The sequence below is a fragment of the Myotis myotis genome, unplaced genomic scaffold (genome assembly GCF_014108235.1).
Source record: "Myotis myotis isolate mMyoMyo1 unplaced genomic scaffold, mMyoMyo1.p scaffold_m19_p_9, whole genome shotgun sequence".
Taxonomy (NCBI): domain Eukaryota; kingdom Metazoa; phylum Chordata; class Mammalia; order Chiroptera; family Vespertilionidae; genus Myotis; species Myotis myotis.
In genome coordinates, this window is record NW_023416401.1 from 32,212,785 (window position 1) to 32,234,708 (window position 21,924).

General features: G+C 35.2%; 1 protein-coding gene across 11 annotated transcripts in view; it reads right to left on the reverse strand.

Annotated features, from left to right (window-relative positions):
• Positions 1-3,283: 3,283 nt before the first annotated feature.
• Positions 3,284-21,924, reverse strand: part of VAPA (VAMP associated protein A) — a 43,587-nt gene continuing 24,946 nt past the window's right edge. For 2 of the 11 annotated variants that reach the window (XM_036322926.1, XM_036322916.1), the window contains exons 5-6: positions 10,844-11,017; positions 6,853-7,011 (exon numbers count right to left, since the gene is read on the reverse strand). In XM_036322926.1, the coding sequence (XP_036178819.1) occupies positions 6,853-7,011; positions 10,844-11,017 (333 nt within the window). Of the gene's footprint in view, positions 7,012-7,852; positions 7,892-10,843; positions 11,018-14,111; positions 14,391-14,586; positions 14,656-16,095; positions 16,289-21,924 lie in introns of those variants that run through there. The other 9 variants (XM_036322915.1, XM_036322923.1, XM_036322917.1 and 6 more) reach the window with 9 other exon arrangements.

Here is a 21,924-nt window from a genome sequence, read left to right on the forward strand (position 1 = left end):
CACCAACACACAAATCTGTAGCACAGGCATAAACACATAAAGCAAGGATACACAGGAACAAAGATCTCACATGTACTCACACACCTCATCTCTTCATAAAGTATGTGCACATGTATAAATACACATATAGTCACACACACAGGCTCTTATTTGTCTGGCCAGCCTTCCTATCTCAGTCCCAGAACAAACCACCACCACATGCAGCTTCAGCAGCAGTGGCAGGGCCCTTGTAGGTACTGGTGTCATTTCAATTCTAGCACTGGCATCAATAGAAAACATCACTGCAAGGGTCTAACCTGGTAGAGCAGAAAATGGTATATTAGTTCATGAAACACATATGAAGACTCCCTCCCCCCAGGGATCTACTTCGAAGTATGGGGACTTCCAAATAAGTTTTAGGTGAGGGTAGAGCTATAGAAATAAAATTATGTGTAAAGGACATTTTAAAACATGCAAAATTCACTATATACTATTACATACACGTGTAAATACTAGTATTGATGCAGGAACAAGAATGATATGCATAAATTTCAGGTTAGTGGTTTGACAAAGGAAAATGTGACTGGAGAGGATTAAGGGGATTTCGGTTACCATTATCTTTGATGACTTGTTCTTTAAAAGGAAAATATCCAAAGCAAACATAGAAAACTCTGAAGACTGGAAGAAGCTTGATAATGAAAATAAAAACAAGGTAGCAGAAAACACCATTCTGCAGGCACTACAGTCCACCTATACCCACCCAATTGTGGCATGGGAAACATTATTTAAACGTAAAACTCCATTTTCTATCGACATCTGCAATGCAGTTTTTAAGTTAGAAAATCTAATCATTGGATGGAAAAAATTTGCTTACATATTTAAGTAGCTTAAACACTATTTGTTGGGAACACTTATAACATTTAACATCTCAGCCAAATACAGAGATGTTACAAGACTTGTTAAATACTCCACAATGGTAGCTGTAGGCCTCATATAGCATAGCAAACAATGCGAATAATTTTTAGCACAAATTTTTAGCGCTTTGAAGTTCATGCTGAAAACCTTTCAGTATACATTCAATATACTTATCTCCCTGAAATTTCCATTCCACCACCACTTATTTTACAAAGGAACCACTTTATCCAATTATAAAACTTTTTTTTTCAATTATAAGACTCTTATCAAGGTATTTCCTAGTTGCAAACTGTAGAATCTTGGTAATAAACCATGTTTTCTTAAAACATATATAAGTAAATTTCCCAGCTGACAAATTCAATTGGGGGGGTGGGAGGAGGGAAGTACTCAAAGTGAAAGAGAATTTTTCCCTTGGGGAGATGAGTTTACTTATGTGATGAATTAAACATGATCACTAGACTTTTCAAAGAAAATCTGAATTTTATTTCAATAATTTCATAGAACTTGATGGCAAAGTACACAAAAGCACTCAAGGAATACTTTGCAACACAACTTTTCATTCTCAAAAGTTTATCTTTAGGTTGAATTTTTAAGTGAAATATTTCCCTAAATTTACTTCAAAGTAGTATGATACACACCCTCACATTCTTATCTACATATTATACATTTAAGGATATACAATTAGGATTAAAATAACACACAAAGAGCAAGTTGCCCTTTTTATATTACTGTAACACTACATTAAAACTCTTTATATAACTTCTAACAAACCTCTACTTCTTGAAATAAAGAATGTGCTAAAATGAGGAATTATATTATTCTGGAATGTGCAACAGTACTTGCAATTCCAACTCTTCCTAACATTTTTTTTGGAACTTAGGTATCAATAACTTATAAAAAATCTTTTTTTCCTTAAGGTCCTTAAGTATATTTCACATCCTGTTCTTTGTAGAATCATAAGTAGTATCAAGAATTTAGAACATAAATGATCAAAATTCTCTAGCCCTTAAGTTACATAAACCATTTCTCTAAGTTCTATAGCCTCCTTGATATAATATATTCATACATTTGCTTACTAATGTTCACGTTGACTTCGTTCAAGAGCTGTATTGCTAACGGGCAGTTTATTTCATCTCACTTGTTTTAGAGATAATGGCGAGGAAAAAAAGCCTGAAAATTTAAGACCAAGTCTTCACAAAGAAATATCAGTTTTAAATACTGCCTCTAAAGTGAACTAAAAAGCGACATAAAATTACCTAACAATTTTTTGTGAAGACAGTACTTGACTTCGACCAGGGTCCAAGTCATTTCCTTTGCATGGCAGATTACAATGGTTAACAGCATGGATCAGACTATCAGGATCCAACTTTACGTAATTCCAGTCCTGTTATATAAAGCTGTGTAAATCTGAGCATGTTTAACCTCTCTAAAGCAGTCTGCCACCCTGCACCCTATACATACAGGTAAGAACAGTACCTACTTCATAGGATCTAGATGACTAAATGCGTTGACATAAAATACATAGCAGGTGGTAATAAGCATCTTGAAAACCATCTATTACTTTGAGAAATATATAACGGGCAAAATATATTTCCTAGGTGGATAAAGATAGTCACTTTAAGGTTTTAAACTAAGTGGTAATTAAAAATGAGCCCCATAAAACTTCTTAAATCATTTATTTTCATACAGACAGCTCACTTATTTACAAGTTTAAAACGTTACTGGTATTCTAACTTTACAAAGATAGCTCTTGCACTAAGCAATAACTAAAAGTGACTCCTACAACTTATTTTTAAAGATTAATATACAAAGAATTCTGACAACACAGCTTCCTATGCTGTAGGACTAAAATCTTGCTTAAACCTATTTTGTATCCAGCTTTGACATTTAAAAGCCTATAATATAAAGCAATTGTCTGGCTGCAGATTAAAAGGAGTAGAGCTTAAAAACAAATGACCATGCCAGGTATCCACTCCAGATGAATCGTTTTTCTACAGGCACTGCTCAAGCATCACTTAAATTCATCACATGAGTTAATGTATTATAGTTGAATACCAATAAAAATAAGTTATCTTAATAGTTCACTTCACCTTCTTTCAAGTTGGGTATTACATACATAAACAACTGGAAAACAGGACTGCGTTTTAAAACAAAAGAAATATTGATATACCTAATTAGAAAAAGAATTACCTGGCCAATCAAGTTTTACATTATAAATAAAACATCCATGATCTTAAGGTGATCATAAAAATAAAGCAAAGTATTTTACAGTCACACTTGGTTTTCAATAAACTAGAGAATTAAATGAAGAAAATAGGATACAGAGTTATAATTTATGATTATAGGGAAATGTTCATAAAAATTGATACTGCTGGATGTCAGATTTGGCATTATTTTTTTTTTTTTATAATGTAGTTTTCATATTCTCTAAAATGCAAACATGATTATTTCTACAACCAGAAACACAGGAAGATAAAAAGTTCTTTTTCTTTAAGGATGAATGTCCAAACTTCTTTGCACCAGTCCCCGACAGGTTGGGCACCACTGTTCCTGCACAGCACTCTACAGAAGCAAGGCTCCTACCAACAGTGTGGCCAGCGAATGTGGCACTGCACCAGCTGATCCCAATTTCCCACTAACAAGCATTTAACCTCTCAGTGATTAGACAAAAATCTTATCTGTCATCAGAACTCAACTCCCAGTCAACAACAACTGGCTATTAGTTAACACAACATAAACATACAAACCATCACAATCTTTTGAAATAACATAACTTTTTTTGTTGTGTTTTTTTTTTTAAAAGAAAAATGACACATCACTATATTTTTAATCAGTTTGTTTATTCACAGAACAGTTTAATTTCCTTTGAAAGCTAGAAAATAAAAATCATTTACCTTCTTATTTTGTTGTTTTTCCATATGGTAAACATTTTCCCCTAATTCTCATAAAGGTCAATTTTTAAAAATCTACCCACACACCAAATCACAGAATAGGAATGTGCAAACTCTAGGAAAGCTGTTAGTTGATTGCTTTTAAAGTGGCAAAAGATCACAATTTGGGATTATACTGTGAAAGAACTCTTCTTTTTTGCCTTGCTGATAAAACTTGTTTTTTAAGTGGCGTATTTTGAATGATTACAACCCAAAAGTAATTCCCAGTGTAGATAATATTAATTTTAGGAGAAGTTCTGAGCAAGATACTTGAAGAAATTAGTATTATTTTTTCTTTGACCAGAATTTCTGAATTTGATACATATTTTTTCCAAGTGTCACTTTTTTAAAGGTTACACACTTAGAATATAACCTTTAAATTTGCTTCTTGTAAATACAAGAATGGGCAAAAGTTAAGGTAATTAGTTATAGAAAGAATGAAGGTAAGTGCATTTAGCGTCACATATGAACTTAAGGCCTTAGTTTCTTGATTGTGATTTCAGTATTAGCAACAATGTTTTCCCCTCATGCTTACACATACAAGTAAGCAGGCAGACAACAATTTCTAAACATGTAAGGAATGAGACAGACAATTTAATCTGTTATCAGTCAATACAGTTGGACTCTTAAAGTAACCAGTGGTAGTAAAATAACCTGATCACATTTCATACAGCAATGAAAAGGAACAGAAATTAAGTCTCCTGATCTGTAAAGCAATTAAGAAGCCCATTTACACTTTTTCTTTTTGCAGATGCTACCCAGACCATAATCTATCTCAAAACCAACCACTGCATAATGCATTTCGTAGAATGCCTATCTAAAAATACACTGTATTTCATAGTGTTTATTACCAATGAGAAGGTGGGGATTTCTAGCCTAAACACTAAAAGCAAACATATACATGAGACTATTCAACAGTAGCCTGTAATACAAGCTTATAATAGAAAATTTCACATACACTTATTAAACAGCATTTTATGTTCATTGTTTCGTCATGTCAAATTAATACAAATATTTTTTTCTACAAAGTGACCAGAAAAGACACCAAACTAGAATCAGGAAAGCAGATTTCTAGCTCCAGCTCTACCTCTACCTACCTATGAGACATGGGGAAAGTTCTCTTAACACTCATACAGGCCTCAGATTCCTCAACTTTAACAAAGGGGTTGAACAAAATGACTTCTAAGGAGCATTCCCATAAAACGGGATTTTGTTAAATTTTGAGAATTTCAATTTTTAAAAAAAGTACAGCCATGAAATGTCAAGCTTGGTACTTATCACCAATAATGTAGATTATATAGAGCTTTAAGCCAAGGAATTACTAAGTCTTCATTTATGGGACAAAAATGCAAGACTTTCTAGCATGCTTTTCGTTATCAGAAAGGGAAGGGAATTTTTCAGTGACTGTAAAGTACACAATGGAAACATTACCTGCAGTAGCATGCCAATAATGGATAGGGGTTACTTGTGTTTGTTTTTAGTACCTTTTGCATATAAGCAAGAGGTTCTATATAAGAAGATACCACAAAGCCAATGACACAATACATGTGGTCTGACAAATCAAAATACACTTAAAATGAAGAGGCAACCAAAATACTTAGAACACTGAAATACAGTTCACTCATTTATAAAATGTATACAAAGACCTGGGCCTAACACGCTTCACTGCACCACATTAAGTCCCAAAGTCCAATCTCCCTTTCAGATAGAAGTGTATCTTTTACAAAACCAACACCTATTTTCAGGATCAAAATTCACTTGTATTAGATTGTACTCAGTAAAAAAAACTGAATACATTTTCTATGATTCCAAAATTTTCTATGCTAATACAAATTAAATAAATTCAAACCCTACAATGCATATTTATACTAAAAAATGTGTTTCACATGGTTAACAGATTTGCAAAGAATAAAGGAATTTCTCACAAAAAAGATTCGCAAGGCTTGCTCAGTAATAACAAATTTCCATAATGGGAATTTACTTTGAGTGTCAAATTGGGCAGGAAAAACACCTACTTTTAACTTTTTACAAAATATTTATAGGGAATTATTAGGCTCATTAAAAAGCACTTGACTAGAACAACCAAGAACAAGTCTTTCTTGAGAAGAAAAAAAAAAAAACCTGTTTAAAATGGGATAAACACAATAGAGCCACAAGGCATACACATAAACTGACAAAAATTACAGCATATTTGCTTATTTTATATCTTGAAGACAAACTGATTATGATCTTCCAAAATACCAAAAGTAGCTTGAAATTTACCAATTCCTTTCCTTAATAGAATGAGGACTTTTACCTACAAATATTGTAATATCTGAAAGGGTTTCAATGCGAGATATAATTATGCATTATAAATTTCAAATTATCATAGAGTGGACTCCCTGGTATCCCCATCTAATGACACGACAGACACAAACAAGCTATGGAGCAAGAATCTGTTAACAGTTTTATTTTTTTTTATGTTAAATACCATGGGACAGGATTGTAAGGATGAAAAACTCAGTCAACAACTGCCTCACAAGGGATAAGAAAAATTCTGCCATGATATTAGCAAAGGTAAAGGAGAAAATTTACACTGTAAGAGGCACCATTTCCCCACAGAATACCTCTTGGCATTTCCTGAATGAGTGGGATTAGCAATCTAAATAAATCATATTTCAAGAGGTAACAGCAACAGATAAAATTTAAAGGATTATTAAAATAACATTTACAAGACTCTGAACAATTCTTGAACTCTTATTAAAACCACAAAGAAAGAACAATTCTTTATTTATGAATTTCATAAAGGACTGAATGTGCAACTGACATCTGCTAGTGATGATCTGGTAATATACAATTTGTCCAGTAGCCGAACAAGTTGGTATTTATTGTTTTCTAACCGTAAGATATCATTAAAGGCAAAGCCTATATGACGCTGTACACACAAAAAAATGGTCACCGTGGGCCATACTACCAATGAAATGGTAGGTAAACAAATCATTTTCTGGTCAAGAGAAAATAAAAGAAATAGCACTCTGCATGCTTCAATCTACAAGATGAATTTCCCTAGAAAGAATCCAATGAAAATGGCTGCAATTACAACAAGAAGTGAAGGAAGAGGACTGGTGACATTATCTCTGAAGGATGCAGTTGAGGTCGATCCAGGTTTATCCGAGTGTGCTACCTTTCTGAGCCTTAAGCCTTCATCCTAGAGAGAAAAAAATATATGCACACACAAAAAAAGGTTTTAAATACAAATATGCATATAAGACTACTGAGCTAAAAATCAATAGACAGAAAGCAGATCAGTATGAATGTGGTTAGAGACGGGAATAAAACTAACTGGTATAAGGAAACTAGTTTCTAGGGTGATACAAACAACCTAAAACTGGTTTCTAGTGAAGGCTACCCAATTCTATAAATTTACTAAAATCATTGAATTGTACACTCACAATGAGTGTCTTTACAGAATGTAAATTATACCTCGATAATGCCAATTTTAAAAACTGAAGCTAAGAAATATAATCTTAAAAGCATGAAAAATCAGATATGGCTGTATTTACATAAAAGGGAAAATCCCATTAAAATTAATACAATTAAGGAGTTCTGTGCATGCACTTATTTCCAAGGTGGCCCATAGTATTTTTACATTGGTTACACCTGTCCTAGCCCCGCCAGCAAAGACTACCAGAAACAAACTTGTAATCTGACAGATTTACTGACTCATTGCAACCGGAGCACCCTATAGCAGAGGCACAGGTAAAATCTCACTGAAGAGACAGGCCTTTACAAGTTCAGGATGAAATTTATATAATATAGTGTTTTGATATGCTCCAAGCAGAAGGGCTGTATGTAAAAGAGCCAGCACTGGATCTGAACTGCAAAGTAGACACTGAATCCTGTTTCTTTAGAAACTACAAATTACCAGAGATGTGGCATGTTGTGTAAGAAACCCATCCAAAGCTCTGCACCTGGACTGAACAGGGAGGCTGCTTCTCCGCACCAAAGTGACTGTGATGCTCCAGACAAGGGTGGGCTGCTTCATTCTTACTGTTAGGATGGCTTCACACAGCAAATTTTCTGACAGTCTATGATTTTAGGGGACAGTGTTTCTCGGTAAAACAGCAGTAGTCACTCAAAGTAGGAGGTTGTTATGGCACTGTATCTGCTGCAGTGTGACCTTGTGGAAAATACTGATATCTGTACTTGGGACCTAGGCAATTGGCTTTGTCAACCAAATGAATAACAAGGCACATTTTTATTTCCTCAGAGCAAGCTAATTTTTATTTTCTCACACTAATTCCTCTAGTGTACCAAGTAAATGAGTTTCACCTGATGTCATACCTTTTTATTTGCATTACTAGATTTTTCCGAGGGTTTGTGTGTATTTTTTATATTATGCTAGTTAGTCCTGCGTGGAAAAATAGTGATTCCTAGCAAGAACTTAAAAAAATGTTCCTGTCCTAGCCGGTTTGACTCAGTGGCTAGCGTGTAAGCCTGCGGACTGAAGGGTCCCAGGTTCAATTCCAGTCAAGGGCACATGCCCGAGTTGTGGGCTTAATCCCCAGTAGGGGGTGTGCAGGAGGCAGCCAATAAATGATTCTCTCTCATCACTGATGTTTCTATCTCACTCTCCCTCTCCCTTCCTCTCTGAAATCAATAAAGAATTTTTTTTTTAAAATGTTTCTAAGTGATTCTGATTCATGAGGTCTGGGGAGGGGCTGGCCAGGTGCATTTTTAAACAGGTCTCTGGGAGATTCAGATAAGGGATAGATTTAAGAACCACAGAGATAGCATAAAATGGGGTAGTGACCAGCCCTGGCTGGTTTGCTCAGTGGTTAAAGCAACGGCCCATAGATGGAAGGGTCTCAGGTTCCAATTCCCAGTCAAGGGCCCGTATCTTAATTGCAGGTTCAATCACTGGCCCCTGTCGGGGTGCATGAGGGAAGTAATATCTCTCTCTCTCTTTCTCTCTCCCTCTCTCCCTCCATCTTTTTCTCCCTCTCTCCCTTCCTCTCCTTCCGCTCTCTCTAAAAATTAATAGAACAAAATATCCTCGGGTGAGAATTTTAAAAAAATGGAGAGAAGGATGCTGATCAGAGAAATCGAGGGTTAATCTGGCACCAAATTGTGATGGGCCTTATGTATGAAAGCCTGAAATTGATTCTATAAGCCAGTGGTCTTTTATCTTCTAGACAGCAGAATGCTTTTTCAAGTAACATCTCCTAGAGAACATCAGCTGAGACCAGAAATTAAGTCTCACTCACCTATCTCCCAGTTCACTCTTCCTATTTTCCAGCCCTGCCCTACCTGTGCCCCTCCTACCCACCATTCCCACTTCTCTTCTCCCTGCCAAGAAATAAACAGTGGTTTTTGAACAAATACACTGAGCATGCTAAGGAACACAACTTTCATCAAAGAACACAACTGTACAAGTCATGGCAGACAAAGTAAAAGTAACAAAAACTGCATGATGTGTGAATATGGAGATAATTTTTCCACTATCCAGACAGGTGGTGGGGGTAGGGTGGGGTCCCTAAGGGGATACTAAGGAATATGAAAAGATAGTCAGAAAAATTATTTCAACACGTATCAATTCAAGATATAGTGCCTTTAATTCAGAAAGCAGTTCCTATGTGCCCGGCTCAGTGGCTGAGCGTTGACTTATGAACCAGGAGGTCACGGTTCGAATCCGGATCAGGGCACATGCCTGGGTTGCAGGCTTGATCCCCAGTCAGGGGGGCATGCCGAAGGCAGCCGATCAATGATTCGCATCACTGATGTTTCTATCTCTCTCTCTCCCGCTCCTTTCCTCTCTGAAATCAATAAAAATATATATTTTTAAAAGAAAGTTCCTTTATAACACTTAACAGAATAACCAAATGTAGATTAAGTTCCATAATTTAGCTTATTTACTCATACATTTTTGTATCATCTACTTTGATACAAAAAGCTCAAAGCCTTAAAAAGAAATTTAAAGGTATTCAAATCTTGAAATAATTACTTGTGAAAGACTAATTATTAATAAATTCCATACATATTCAAACTAGTCCTCAATTCACCAGTCCATTCATTTACTCATTCTAATCTACTCATGACTTCTATATGCATGTGCCATGAATGCAAAGATGAATCCACACAATCCTTGCCCCCAATGAAACTACTGCCCACAAAAGAAACACCTCCAACAAGTAACAGGTATGATGGAAACAAAGGAGACAGCATTCCTAAACAATTTTTCTTTTTTTGTTGTTGTTTTTTTGGAGGGAGAGTATCCTACAAAAGGTTATACTAAAAAGATGACAAGAAACAAGTACCAAGAAATGAAAATGCTGCGAGGGTAGGGTCAAGAATTCAAGGCATTCCAGTCAAAGGGAAGAACTTAAGCTAAAGCAAAAGAGGGATAATAAAACAGAGAGGATTCTTCAGGAAACTGTAGCCCAACACTGCCCAATACAAATATAATTTGAGCTTCAAATGTGAGCCACATATGTAATTTTAAAAATTTTAGTAGCATATTAAAAAAATAAAAATAAACTGGCAAAATTAATTTTAATAATATATTGTATTCAACCCAATATAACTGAAATATTATCTCAATATGTAACAATGTAACAAAAAAAGATATATTTTACCTTTTTTGGAATTAAGTCTAAGAAATCAGTGTGTATTTTCCACTCACAGCACATCTCAATTCAAATTAACCACATTTCAAGTGCTCAATAGCCCCAGATGACCAGTGGCTGGCTACTCTATGGGCAGCAGGCAATTCATATGACTGGGGCACAGAATGTGAAGAGTACAAACAAGAGAGGAAGCTAGCAATGCCTAGAAAAATGAGAAGTCATGGTAAAACTGTCGAAAGAGGCTGGGAGTGGAGAACAAAGTACAGGACATAATCAAATTGGAAAAAAAAAAAAATGGAGGTCAGGGAGAATTGACCAAAGATAAATTTAAAAACTGATAGATAAGATGACCTAATAATATTCACATATCCTATGCCTTCATTTAAATCAACTTATTTTCAAAAAACAACTTACTTTCAGGTTTCGATTTTCTTCTGATAGCTTCATCACTTCTCCCTGAAGTCTTTTACATTCTTCCATGAGTTTCCTTGTTTCAGTGTCATTGAGTGAAACACTATGTGGTTTTGGCATGGGTCCATCTTGTTTAGATGCATTCAGTGGAACAGCTTTGCTAGGTTCCATATCATTCTGTATTACAAAGACAGTGGAAATTTTTTTAACTGACCAAATCTCCTTACTGGTTTTAAACAAATAAAATTTAAGCTCCACAACCTTCTTTTCAAAAAAATTACTTAAAAGTTTTGACAATTTTCAATTAAGAATTTTTTTGATAGCGAATGTTATGGTCACCTGTGAGCCATTTTAGAAGAACTAAATCAGTAAATGTTAGCAGATAAGCAAATAAGCCCACTCCCTCCTCTACTCCCGTAACCCCTTGCACTTACCTCTACCAAAGCACTTATCATATATCATAATAATGTATTTTTTATGTTCTTTCCTACAATACTTCAAAGACTGGAAGAGCAAGAGTCATTTCTCTTTATATTTGCCCCTTAACCCAGCACTTTGACCAACAGTAGTTATTCAATGAAAGTATGTTGACTGATGAGAAGCAAATAGGAAGGTCATTTTCAGTGCTCCGATTCTGCAATTCAAATGAGTTTCTGGGAGGGGAGGGGGGATATCATCGTAATCATTCCAATAAGATTAGGAAACTATCTAAGAAAACCATTTGAAAACCTAACTTCACCAAAGAACTTTTATGCATATATGCATAACCTATGGACAGACTAAAGTGTGGTGAAGGCCTGGGGAAGGAGTAGGGACAGGGTGGAGGGGATCAATAGGAGGAAGAAGGGGGAGGACATTTTTAATACTTTCAACAATAAAGAGATATTTTTTTAAAAAAAAAAACCTAACTTCAATTAAAGGAGAAAAAATGACTGAAGGATATAAACCTTCAAGGGGAGATACTGAACACAAACATATCATGGCAAAAAAAAAGAGGAGGAAGGGAGTTAATTCCATGATCTTAAACTCAAACATAAATGATCCTTTCAAATAATATCACTGTTTGTTTTAATTCACAAAATTCAATATGGAATCACAGTACATAGACACTTTTAAAACTATGAGCCCCCAAAATCTTAATTCTTACCAACACTTATCCATTTGAAACTAGTGGTAAAAGCATGAAGGTAAATATCTAAAGCAGTACTGTATCTAAGTACTCCTGAGCCTGTGATCTAAAGTGCCTCGATATCCTTCAATCCTAACATCATTTATCTTATCACTACAACATAACAATATTAGTGCTAGTCATCTTTTTAATTATAATTTTACTTGATTAAAATTTAATTTTAGACAAAAAAAACTGTTTTATTCAGATATAAACTTCTAACAAAAGTATTTCTAAATCAACTTTATGGCATTCCACAGTACTAATGAGTTTGAATTATCAAACTCTTCACAATTGGATTTTTATTTTAAATAAATTCTTGAAATTTCAGAAAATTTAGAATTGGGAGCAAATTACCTCCAATTATCTCATCAACCCAACTATTATTCATGCTATCTTCCAATATTTCCTCATACGCATTTTGTAAAACCAGCATACATGTAGATTTTAATTATAAATTACATACCTATCAAATCATCCCAGCTCCTGAATTTATATTAAGTGCAAATAAATTGTTCAAGGGGCAAAACTAGTATTTTCTTATAAAAGGGACATGATTTGATCATTATGCCTAAATCTATTGTTATAATGAGGCTGTAATGTACATAGTATTTGACCTGGATTTTTTCCCATTTTTCTTAGAAGCTTCACAGTTGTGAATGATTACTTCAAGAAGGCTACTTTAATTTTCTTCTCTGAGTTTTTCACTTGCTAGCTAGCTCTCTTATTCTTCACCCTATTGTTCTCTATCCCCAACCAATTCCATCTCTGTTATAAAAAATGTTTCAGTTATATTTTGCTCTCTACCCATATTATTTCCTATTCTTTTCCTTAACAGTAATTATATTTTAAAATGATTTTTCAAGTGTGTTCAAATTCCAACCTACAACAAGTCCAAGTTCTGAAAATGAGGGTGGCATGTTACCTTCCTCTGTAAAGAAGGCAATAGTTAAAAATATCACAACTGAGAAATCTTTAGGTTTTGGTTAAGAATTGGTGAAAAAAATATCATGCTCATACCAAAAAGTTTCCTAAAAAATTAAAAGGAGATTCATGAGACCAACAAGAGAAAAAAATTATGAGGAATTGCCAAGCTCTTCACAATTGGATTTTTATTATAAATAAATTCTTGAAATTTCAGAAAATTTAGAATTGAGAGCAAATTACCTCCAATTATCTCATCAACCCAACTATTATTCATGCTATCTTCCAATAGTTTTTCATACGCATTTTGTAAAACCAGCATACATGTAGTATTTTAATCTTTATTCAATTATATACATATCTTTTTTTTACTTTAAATGACAACATGTCATTAAGTATTCTATTCTGTGCTTTATCAAATTACTTAACCCACCCTGACCGGTTTGGCTCAGTGGATAGAGCGTTGGCCTGTGGACTGAAGGGTCTCAGGTTCGATTCCGGTCAAGGGCATGTACCTTGGTTGCGTGCATATCCCCTGTAGGAGGTGTGCAGGAGGCAGCTGATCGATGTTTCTCTCCCATCGGTGTTTCTAACTCTCTATCCCTCTCCCTCTCTGTAAAAAATCAATAAAATATATATATTTTAAAAGTTTACTTAACCCTTTGCGGTCCAATTTTATTTTTGGAATTCAAACAGTCTGGTCCAAATTAATTGACGGGACTGAATGTTGAAGTTATCTGTCTCACTAGACCTCAGCTTGACGCTGGACCTGCTCCTAGCGCCTGGTCTGTCGAGTCAGCCTCCACGTTGGACCGAAGAGGGTTAAACATTTCACTCAGGCATTTAATGGGTAGCTTTCCACTCTTTGGAATATTTAACAGGTAGCTTCCCACTCTTTGGGATTTAAATAACATGTCAATAAATATCTTCTTACAGAATTAGATTTCCTTTTCTATTGAAATTTTCCTTAATGTTGTTATATTGCATTTATAACCAAAAGAAGAAATGTCATAACCAATTTGTGGAGCATAAACCTAAGACTAGGAATGCGACAGATACAGTGAAGCTTAAACACATTTCAAAAGTGAGCCAACTCAGTCATGGAACAAGTTACATGGAGTACAATTGTATCATGTACTATTTAGGGCCCCTACAAACCAGTCAACATACATAAAGATGTAAAGAAATCTAATTTATTTACGTATATTTGAAATATAAGCATATATAACCTAACTTAGTTGGGGATTAAAAGGAGGGGTGGGCTGAGTCATTCATGTAGTAACAATCTGAAGAGCCTGATGGGAAACACTAAGGCTGCTGTGACTGTAAGTATATGCTTCCATTCAGGAGCTCCATTAGTGAGGTTTGGCTCCAGGAAAACAGCTTGTTCTTGAGAGTTGCTTCAGACTGGTCCAGAAAGTGGAGATTGGTTGTTCTGAGAACCATGAAAAAGGCAAACTAGAGGGATTCAACAACATGCTGCAACACTCAGGAAATTGATGAATAGTAACATTACATTAACATTATATTTAATGCTGTAACTTAGAATAAACTAAAAAACCAAGGCCATGATACCAATTAAGAAAATGTATACTACCTTGTACTTTTACCACTGTTTTATATTATTTAGCCTATCTGCAGTAATCCCTTCTCCATCTGTGAGATGAATTTACTTCTGTATTTTTTTTTTAACAACTTTCAGTTCCAATATTCTAAGTAATTCCTATTGGGTGTAATTAGACAAAAATGAGCTAGGGATAGGAACTCGGGAAAGGTAAAATATAAAGCAAAGTAGCTTTTGCAATGAAGTCTTGGGAAGGACAGGGGAGCTAAAGAATGTAAATATGCAACTTCATTCTTGTGACTATTATGAGTAAGGGGTGTATATATATAAAAGCTAAAGCCTAGAGCTAAGGCATCAAATTGTTCAGAGGCATAATTAAGGTCTTACTCTTGGAAAAGATATCTGAATAATAAGGTTATTGAAGATTTACTTTCACTCTAAACAACCAATTCTGTTACTCTAGGTTCATCAATAATTAATGATAAATTTACATAAAGCAGTGGTTCTCAACCTGTGGGTCACGACCCCTTTGGCGGTCGAACGACCCTTTCACAGGGGTCGCCTAAGACCATCCTGCATATCAGATATTTACATTATGATTCATAACAGTAGCAAAATTACAGTTATGAAGTAGCAACGAAAATAATTTTATGGTTGGGTCACCACATGAGGAACTGTATTTAAAGGGCCAGAAGGTTGAGAGCCACTGACATAAAGGATCATTTAAAACAAATTTTAAGTCCTCACCTGAGGATATGTTTATTGATTTTAGAGAGAGAGGAAAGGGGAGTGAGAGAAATAGTGATGTGAGAGAAAGACCAACTAGTTGGCTCCCCTATGCGTGCTGACCAGGGATCCAAACCCCAACCTTTTGGTTTACAGGACAAGGCTCCAACCGAACTACACGGCCAAGGGCAGGATAAGATGTTTTTAAACCAAACATATTCTCTACAAAGCCAAATCAAAGTATAAGAAATCTGTTCACTGTGGGGTTCCTGGGTTTCCAATAAGCAAGAAATGCTAAAGGAATCATACAGCAACCATTACACTATATACAAGTCAAGTCAACACACACACACACACACACACACACAAAGACATTAATAAATTCAAGTGTGACCTAAGATCTTAATTAAGGGCTTATACCACAATTCTCCTACCATGGGGCATTTGTAAATAACCATGATAATTAAAAAGGGGTTACTATTATTTGTATTTGATAACAAACCTAAAATAATTTCACTTTTTAAATATATAAACACAAGTACTTGCCTGGAAATCAATGTTTGCCAGCTCCTACCTTGATTGCCACACTGCTTGTCTATTCAGATATGCACCTAACTCCCTTTTTAGGGAATGCTCCCAAAATCTCAGTGACAGGAAAAATTATAGCAATTTTATATTAATGTTCAAACTTACATTTATCCTGCTCACTACTGAGATTTTATTAAGTGTTAAATTTGTTTTTTACAGGACAGAGAACAGTCTGTGTGCATGATTTTTAAATGAATTGTGGTTCAGTAATTTTAAACATAGTTGAAAATTTCAATTCTATTTATTTCACATAATACACTCACAATACCACGTATGGTAACTTACATTAACATAGCTAGTAACACTAGTAGACTCCTATGTCTGTTAACTCCCTAAAACAAACCTTCTGCTTCTCCTGTTTGAACACACTGAGTCCCCTGGGGTCATTCTTCATGTTATAACTGGCAGGAGTTGAAACTGGCTTGTTGATGATGCTTATTGAAGTGACAGCTGGAGCAGTCCCTGGTGGAGTTATACCCTGAGGTGGCATGGGAAACATATTCTCAGATTCACACCAAAGTCTGAGTTCGCCTGCATGGTATTGGGAATGACTAATACAGAAATCATTAGGCTCTAAAACATTCACATTTTATTCTATAAAAAGGTGTTATACATAAGAAATAATAGTAATAAATAATAGCTATGTTAACTATGAACTTTTTAGATTATTTACCAAACAAAATTAGCTATCATCAATTTGTATTCTGTTCACAAATTAAATGTGTAAACCTTATTAAATTTATGCTAGCCTCATAATGTCTGAAAATGAATACCTTCTAACTTTGTGGCTCTGAATTTTACTAATCAATAGTTGTCAATATCTAAACAACAAACACTTCATATTTTCTTACCTTTGATAACATTCAACCTGAACAATTTTTTAAGTTAAATGAATTTTTCCCCTTGAAGTTAAAAAATTAAGTGGTTTATAAACCTCTCCTGTACTTAATGATACCACCCCTCCCCCCAAATACACACACACACACACACACACCTCCCTCTCCCAGGACCAATAAATAAATTTAAAGATGCACATAGCATTCCATTATATCATTATCTCCATTTTCCTATCTTCTCAAATTCCTCTCAAATAAAAATATTGCCAAAAAAAAAAAGGTTAGAACAAACTCTGAAATAATACTTATTGGTATCCAGGTTACTGTATATAATAACTAAGAGAACGCTATCTTACTTAATAACGCACTGTCCCCAATCTGTTCTTTATCTCAATAGAAAATAATGTATTATTTAATCATAAAATGTCTATACATAAAGACCCCTGAAATGACCTTTTCTTGACAGCCCTTCATTCTTCATTAAGAAAAATCATTGTTTTTTCCTAGAAAATGTCATTAACAGATGTTTTATGTATAGGGCATAAATGAAATCCAATACATTTCTTAAAATTGGGAAAATGTTAAGTAAAGTTGCAAGTCTCAAAAAAAAAAAAAAAATTGAACCCAAAGAACTAAATAGGTGATAAACATGATTTTTTTTTTAAAAAAAAAAGGAGTTTACTAAAGACACATTCAATCCTGAAAAAAAACACTACTACTAACTGGCAATTAGATTTAATACAGAGTTGATAGTAACTAAAAAGAGCTAATAATTCAGAAAGCCCCACTTTATAAAATATAAAATAGTCAATGTTTTAGTATCATCTGCCTCCTGCTATCTACAACCCAAGAACCATGCTGAATGGTTCTCAGTATGAGCACTGAACATAACAACTCAACTGAACTCCATGGGCCATTAATTTACTGAGATATATCCAGTCAAAGACCTGCTGTTCTGTAGGACTAGGGAGACCACACATTTCAGTGTGCTTAAAGGTAGTATTAGCTAATACTTGTTATCCAGGAATAAGTATTAATAGTACCTCTTTTCATTCCAAAACCAAAGGGTCCTTGGATTCCTAGGTAACTCTATCTATGATCCAAATTAGACAGCTATTTCCCAAAAAGAAGCCCACATTCTGATGATGGTTCACATAAATTAGAATTGTTCTGTTACAAAAAACAACTTCTTTAAACTATAAAAATAAAAACAAGGACTCAACCACTACACACTTCTAAAGCTGGCACCTTTTTCATTCTACAAGATTGATTATAAAACTTCAACATTTATATAACTGATATCAAAGTCCTGAAAGAACTGACAAAAATCAATAAAATAACATAGCCTTTGCCACTGTTTTTAGAACATGCATATGTCCAATAATAGCATACCTAAAAAGATCCAGATCCTCTCAAACAGATATACTTGTATTCTTCAATTAAATGCCTATCTACTTATTGGAAGGGAGGTGGGGGGTACAGGAAGGTGGGCAAGGAGCTGTAGGCAGAGACAGGTATGGGAGTGGGATGGGTGCTTAACATAAAAAACAAAATGGTAAAGTATAAGACCTGCTCGCTACGCCAACTTTGAGAAAGAAGTATCAACAGCTATGATAGCTACTGTATGTCTATCTATTTTGGATATACTAACTAAATTTTAGATTCTAAATTCTGATGAACAACTCTTTAAAATAAATGTGTAAGAAACCATTAACTGAATATGGACTTCTCCAGTGCTCTGAACACTAAATATGCCATCCTGAAAGAGTTTATTTGTATATTAAACCTGAGGTTGTCACAAAATAAACTGAATTCTGCTTCAATTAACATACCTTTTTTTACAACATATTAACAGATAAACTAAAAATAATAAAGGTAAATATCAAGTAATTCACTCTACAGCAATCATACTATAAAACTAAAAAATCTGTTTTTAACATTTTTGTTAATCTTACACATTTAGAAATATATTTTTCTTGAATAGGGGAATGTCACCTTTAATCAATTTGTGTAAGTCAGAATTCAGCTTTTATCAATAACTAGAGGCCTGGTGGATGAAATTCGGGGGGGGGGGGGGGGGGTGTTGTCTCTCAGCCTGGCCTGCAGCCTCTCACAGTCCAGGACCCTCGGGGGATGTCTTATCCCAGTGCCCAAAATAGGGTCTTGAAATACTCTCTCACACTAAAAGGAGCCAAAGCTTCTTGAAGAAATGGCTGATTCCAGATCTAGGCCTTGTCATATTACACATCAAGGAAATTACCAAATACTAAGGTAAAGAAGGACTCAGGAACCAATCTGATGAGGTTCCTACTTAGCCAATCTGAGCACTGATAATGATAGTAACTGCAAAGAGTTGAAACACAGATATGCTGAAGTTTATAGCAAGACAGAAAAAGAGGGAGGAAGGCTTTGAAGGAGCATGGGAGGCTGCCTGACTGTATATCATATCAGAGGGACACTTATGACCAACTCTCTTTTTGAAAGCCTGTAACTGAAGAGAAAGACTTGGGCATTTATCCTGCTTTTATAAACTATGACTGAATGAATAACCAAATATTATTTGGGCACAAGTTTCTCTCCATACAGGTACTCTACTAATATAAAGAAGCAGGAATGACAGAATATCACTATTATGCAAAACTTTAATGAATAGACCTAAACCATATATTTTTTCAATTTCAACTCTTAATATTTTGGGCCTGATACTTCTTCACTGCAGGGGCTATCCTATGCATTGGTAGGACATTAAGCAGCATCCCTGGCCTCTCCCCACTAGATGCCTACAGCACCACTCCTCTCAGTTAACTGTGACATCCAAAACTGTCTCCAGACATTGACAAATGTCCCGGGGGCGGGAGGGGGGGCCGCAAATCACCCCTGGCTGAAAATCACTCATCTGCATGTTGCCCACCAATGGCTGCTAAGTTCACAAACACAACAAAAGACATTACGAACCTCCTTAAGAAAATATGTCAATAGTTGCAAAGTTGTCTTTGCCTCTCCCCACCAGCAAAAATTAAATCTCAATTTAATCAAACCTCTAGATCCATTATAGGAAATAGGAAGACAGAAAAGTTACATGACATCACAAGGATGCAATCAGCAAAATTTAGTCTGTAGGGAAAAGTGTATAGGACAAACTCAGTTTCTTTGCAAGAGAAAAACAGAGAGGAAGTCCACAGATTAAAATATTTAAGAAACATATCCAACAGCAGTATGTGGACTTTACTTTTAAATAAATTCCAAAAAACTGCCAAAAATTTTAAATGCATTTGTGATATTAATTTGAATGCTGCCTGGATTGTCTGGTATTAATAACATATTAACACATTGTGGACTACCAGTAGTTTTATTACTAGCTTTACCCAGTGGCCATATAAGTTTCTATTGAATGAGTACAAAAAAACGTTTTACATAAATGTTAAAGGCAAGCTTTAAATACCCACTGCATTTTGAAGTTATTTATTACATGTTCTTACAAGCTAATATCTTTTTAAAGTATGATACTTTGTAAAACCATGTGTAATATGAAGCGAGAATTCTCGCGATCCATCCGCAATGTGTTAAGCTTAAAGGCTTGATGGTAGTATTGTCATTAACCTGTTTTCCATTTTATTAAAGTCACTGTACTTGAATGATACATACTGAAATAGTTATAGATGCAACTATATCACATCTGGAATTTGCCTTAAAACAATGTGAGATGGGAAGTAGTGAAATTTAGATAAAATTAACAATAAAGTGGTAACTGTTAAAACTGGCCATAGGTTCATAGGGATTCATTGTACTGTCTACTGCAGCCGTGGGCAAACTACAGCCCGCGGGCCAGATCCGGCCCGTTTGAAACGAATAAAACTAAAAAAAAAAAAAAAAAGACCATACACTTTTATGTAATGATGTTTACTTTGAATTTATATTAGTTCACACAAACACTCCATCCATGCTTTTGTTCCGGCCCTCCAGTCCAGTTTAAGAAACCATTGTGGCCCTCGAGTCAAAAAGTTTGCCCACCGCTGGTCTACTGTTATAAGGGTTAAAATAAAATGTTGATAAAACATTATCTTCAACAAATATTCCCTACAACTTAGTCAATAACTGTACCTCAAGTCCAAGTAGTTCAGTTAGTGCAAATACAATCTGCAGCTAGTTCATCCAGGCTCAAAATCAGATATTCTCTGGAGTACTTTGAAATTACTGAACAGCCTTTGGGTTATTAATAATACCTGGTCTAAAAATGTCCCAGGAACAAACTACTTCTGCTCATGTTCCATGGTGTGGGACTCCGGGGACTACATTCAGTATTTATTCAAGGCCTTTAGCAGATGCAAAACCGCTTCCTTGGATTACTAGGGGCTACATCTATATGTAGATATATCTCCTACTCAGCTCTATAAGATTAAATAGCTAGGATCAATGATCATTTCCATCAACTTCTGGTTTGGTTTCCAAAGCAGTGAAGACTACTCTTGATCAGCAATATCAAATACTTGACTTCCAACCCCTTTCACACTATAATCTCAAATTTTCTGCTATCCAGAGCATAACAGAAGTCCAGATTAAAGACAGCTCTAAGTTTATTAAATGACTAGAGGCCCGGTGCACAGATTCACGCGCCGGTGAAGTCCCTTTGTCTGGCCTGCGCCCTCGCGCAATCCAGGACCCCTCAGGGGATGTCAGACTGCCAATTTTGGCCCGATCCCCACAGGCCAGACTGAGGGACTCTACTGGTGCACATGCACCGGGCCTCTAATATGAATATGAGACCTTTGGTTAATCTCTTCCCATCCTCCCCCACCTTCCCTCTGAGATTCATCAGTCTGTTCCATGTTTCCATGCCTGTGCGCTGAGCATCTGCCCCATGGTGGTCAGTGTGGATCATAGCTACCAGTCGAACGGTGGAAGGGTTGGCCGGTCACTTAGGCTTTTATATATATAGATTGTTAAAAAAATAACATATATATTGAGAAAATATTCAAACATGTATTTAAAATAAGTCGACCCATAGTCCACTGAATTTCACTTTTTGGAATATATCTGAAGGAAACAAAAGCAGTACGTCAAAAAGATATCGGCACCCCAATGTTTATATAACATTATCTATCACAGCAAAGACATGAAAATAACCTAAGTGGTCACTGACAAAAAAATGGATTAAAAAGTTGTGGTGTATCTACACATTACAGAATATTGTTCAGCCATAAAACCAAAAAAAAGTAAATCTTGCCATTTGCAACAACATGGATGGACCTTGAGGGCATTATGCTAAGTGAAATAAGAG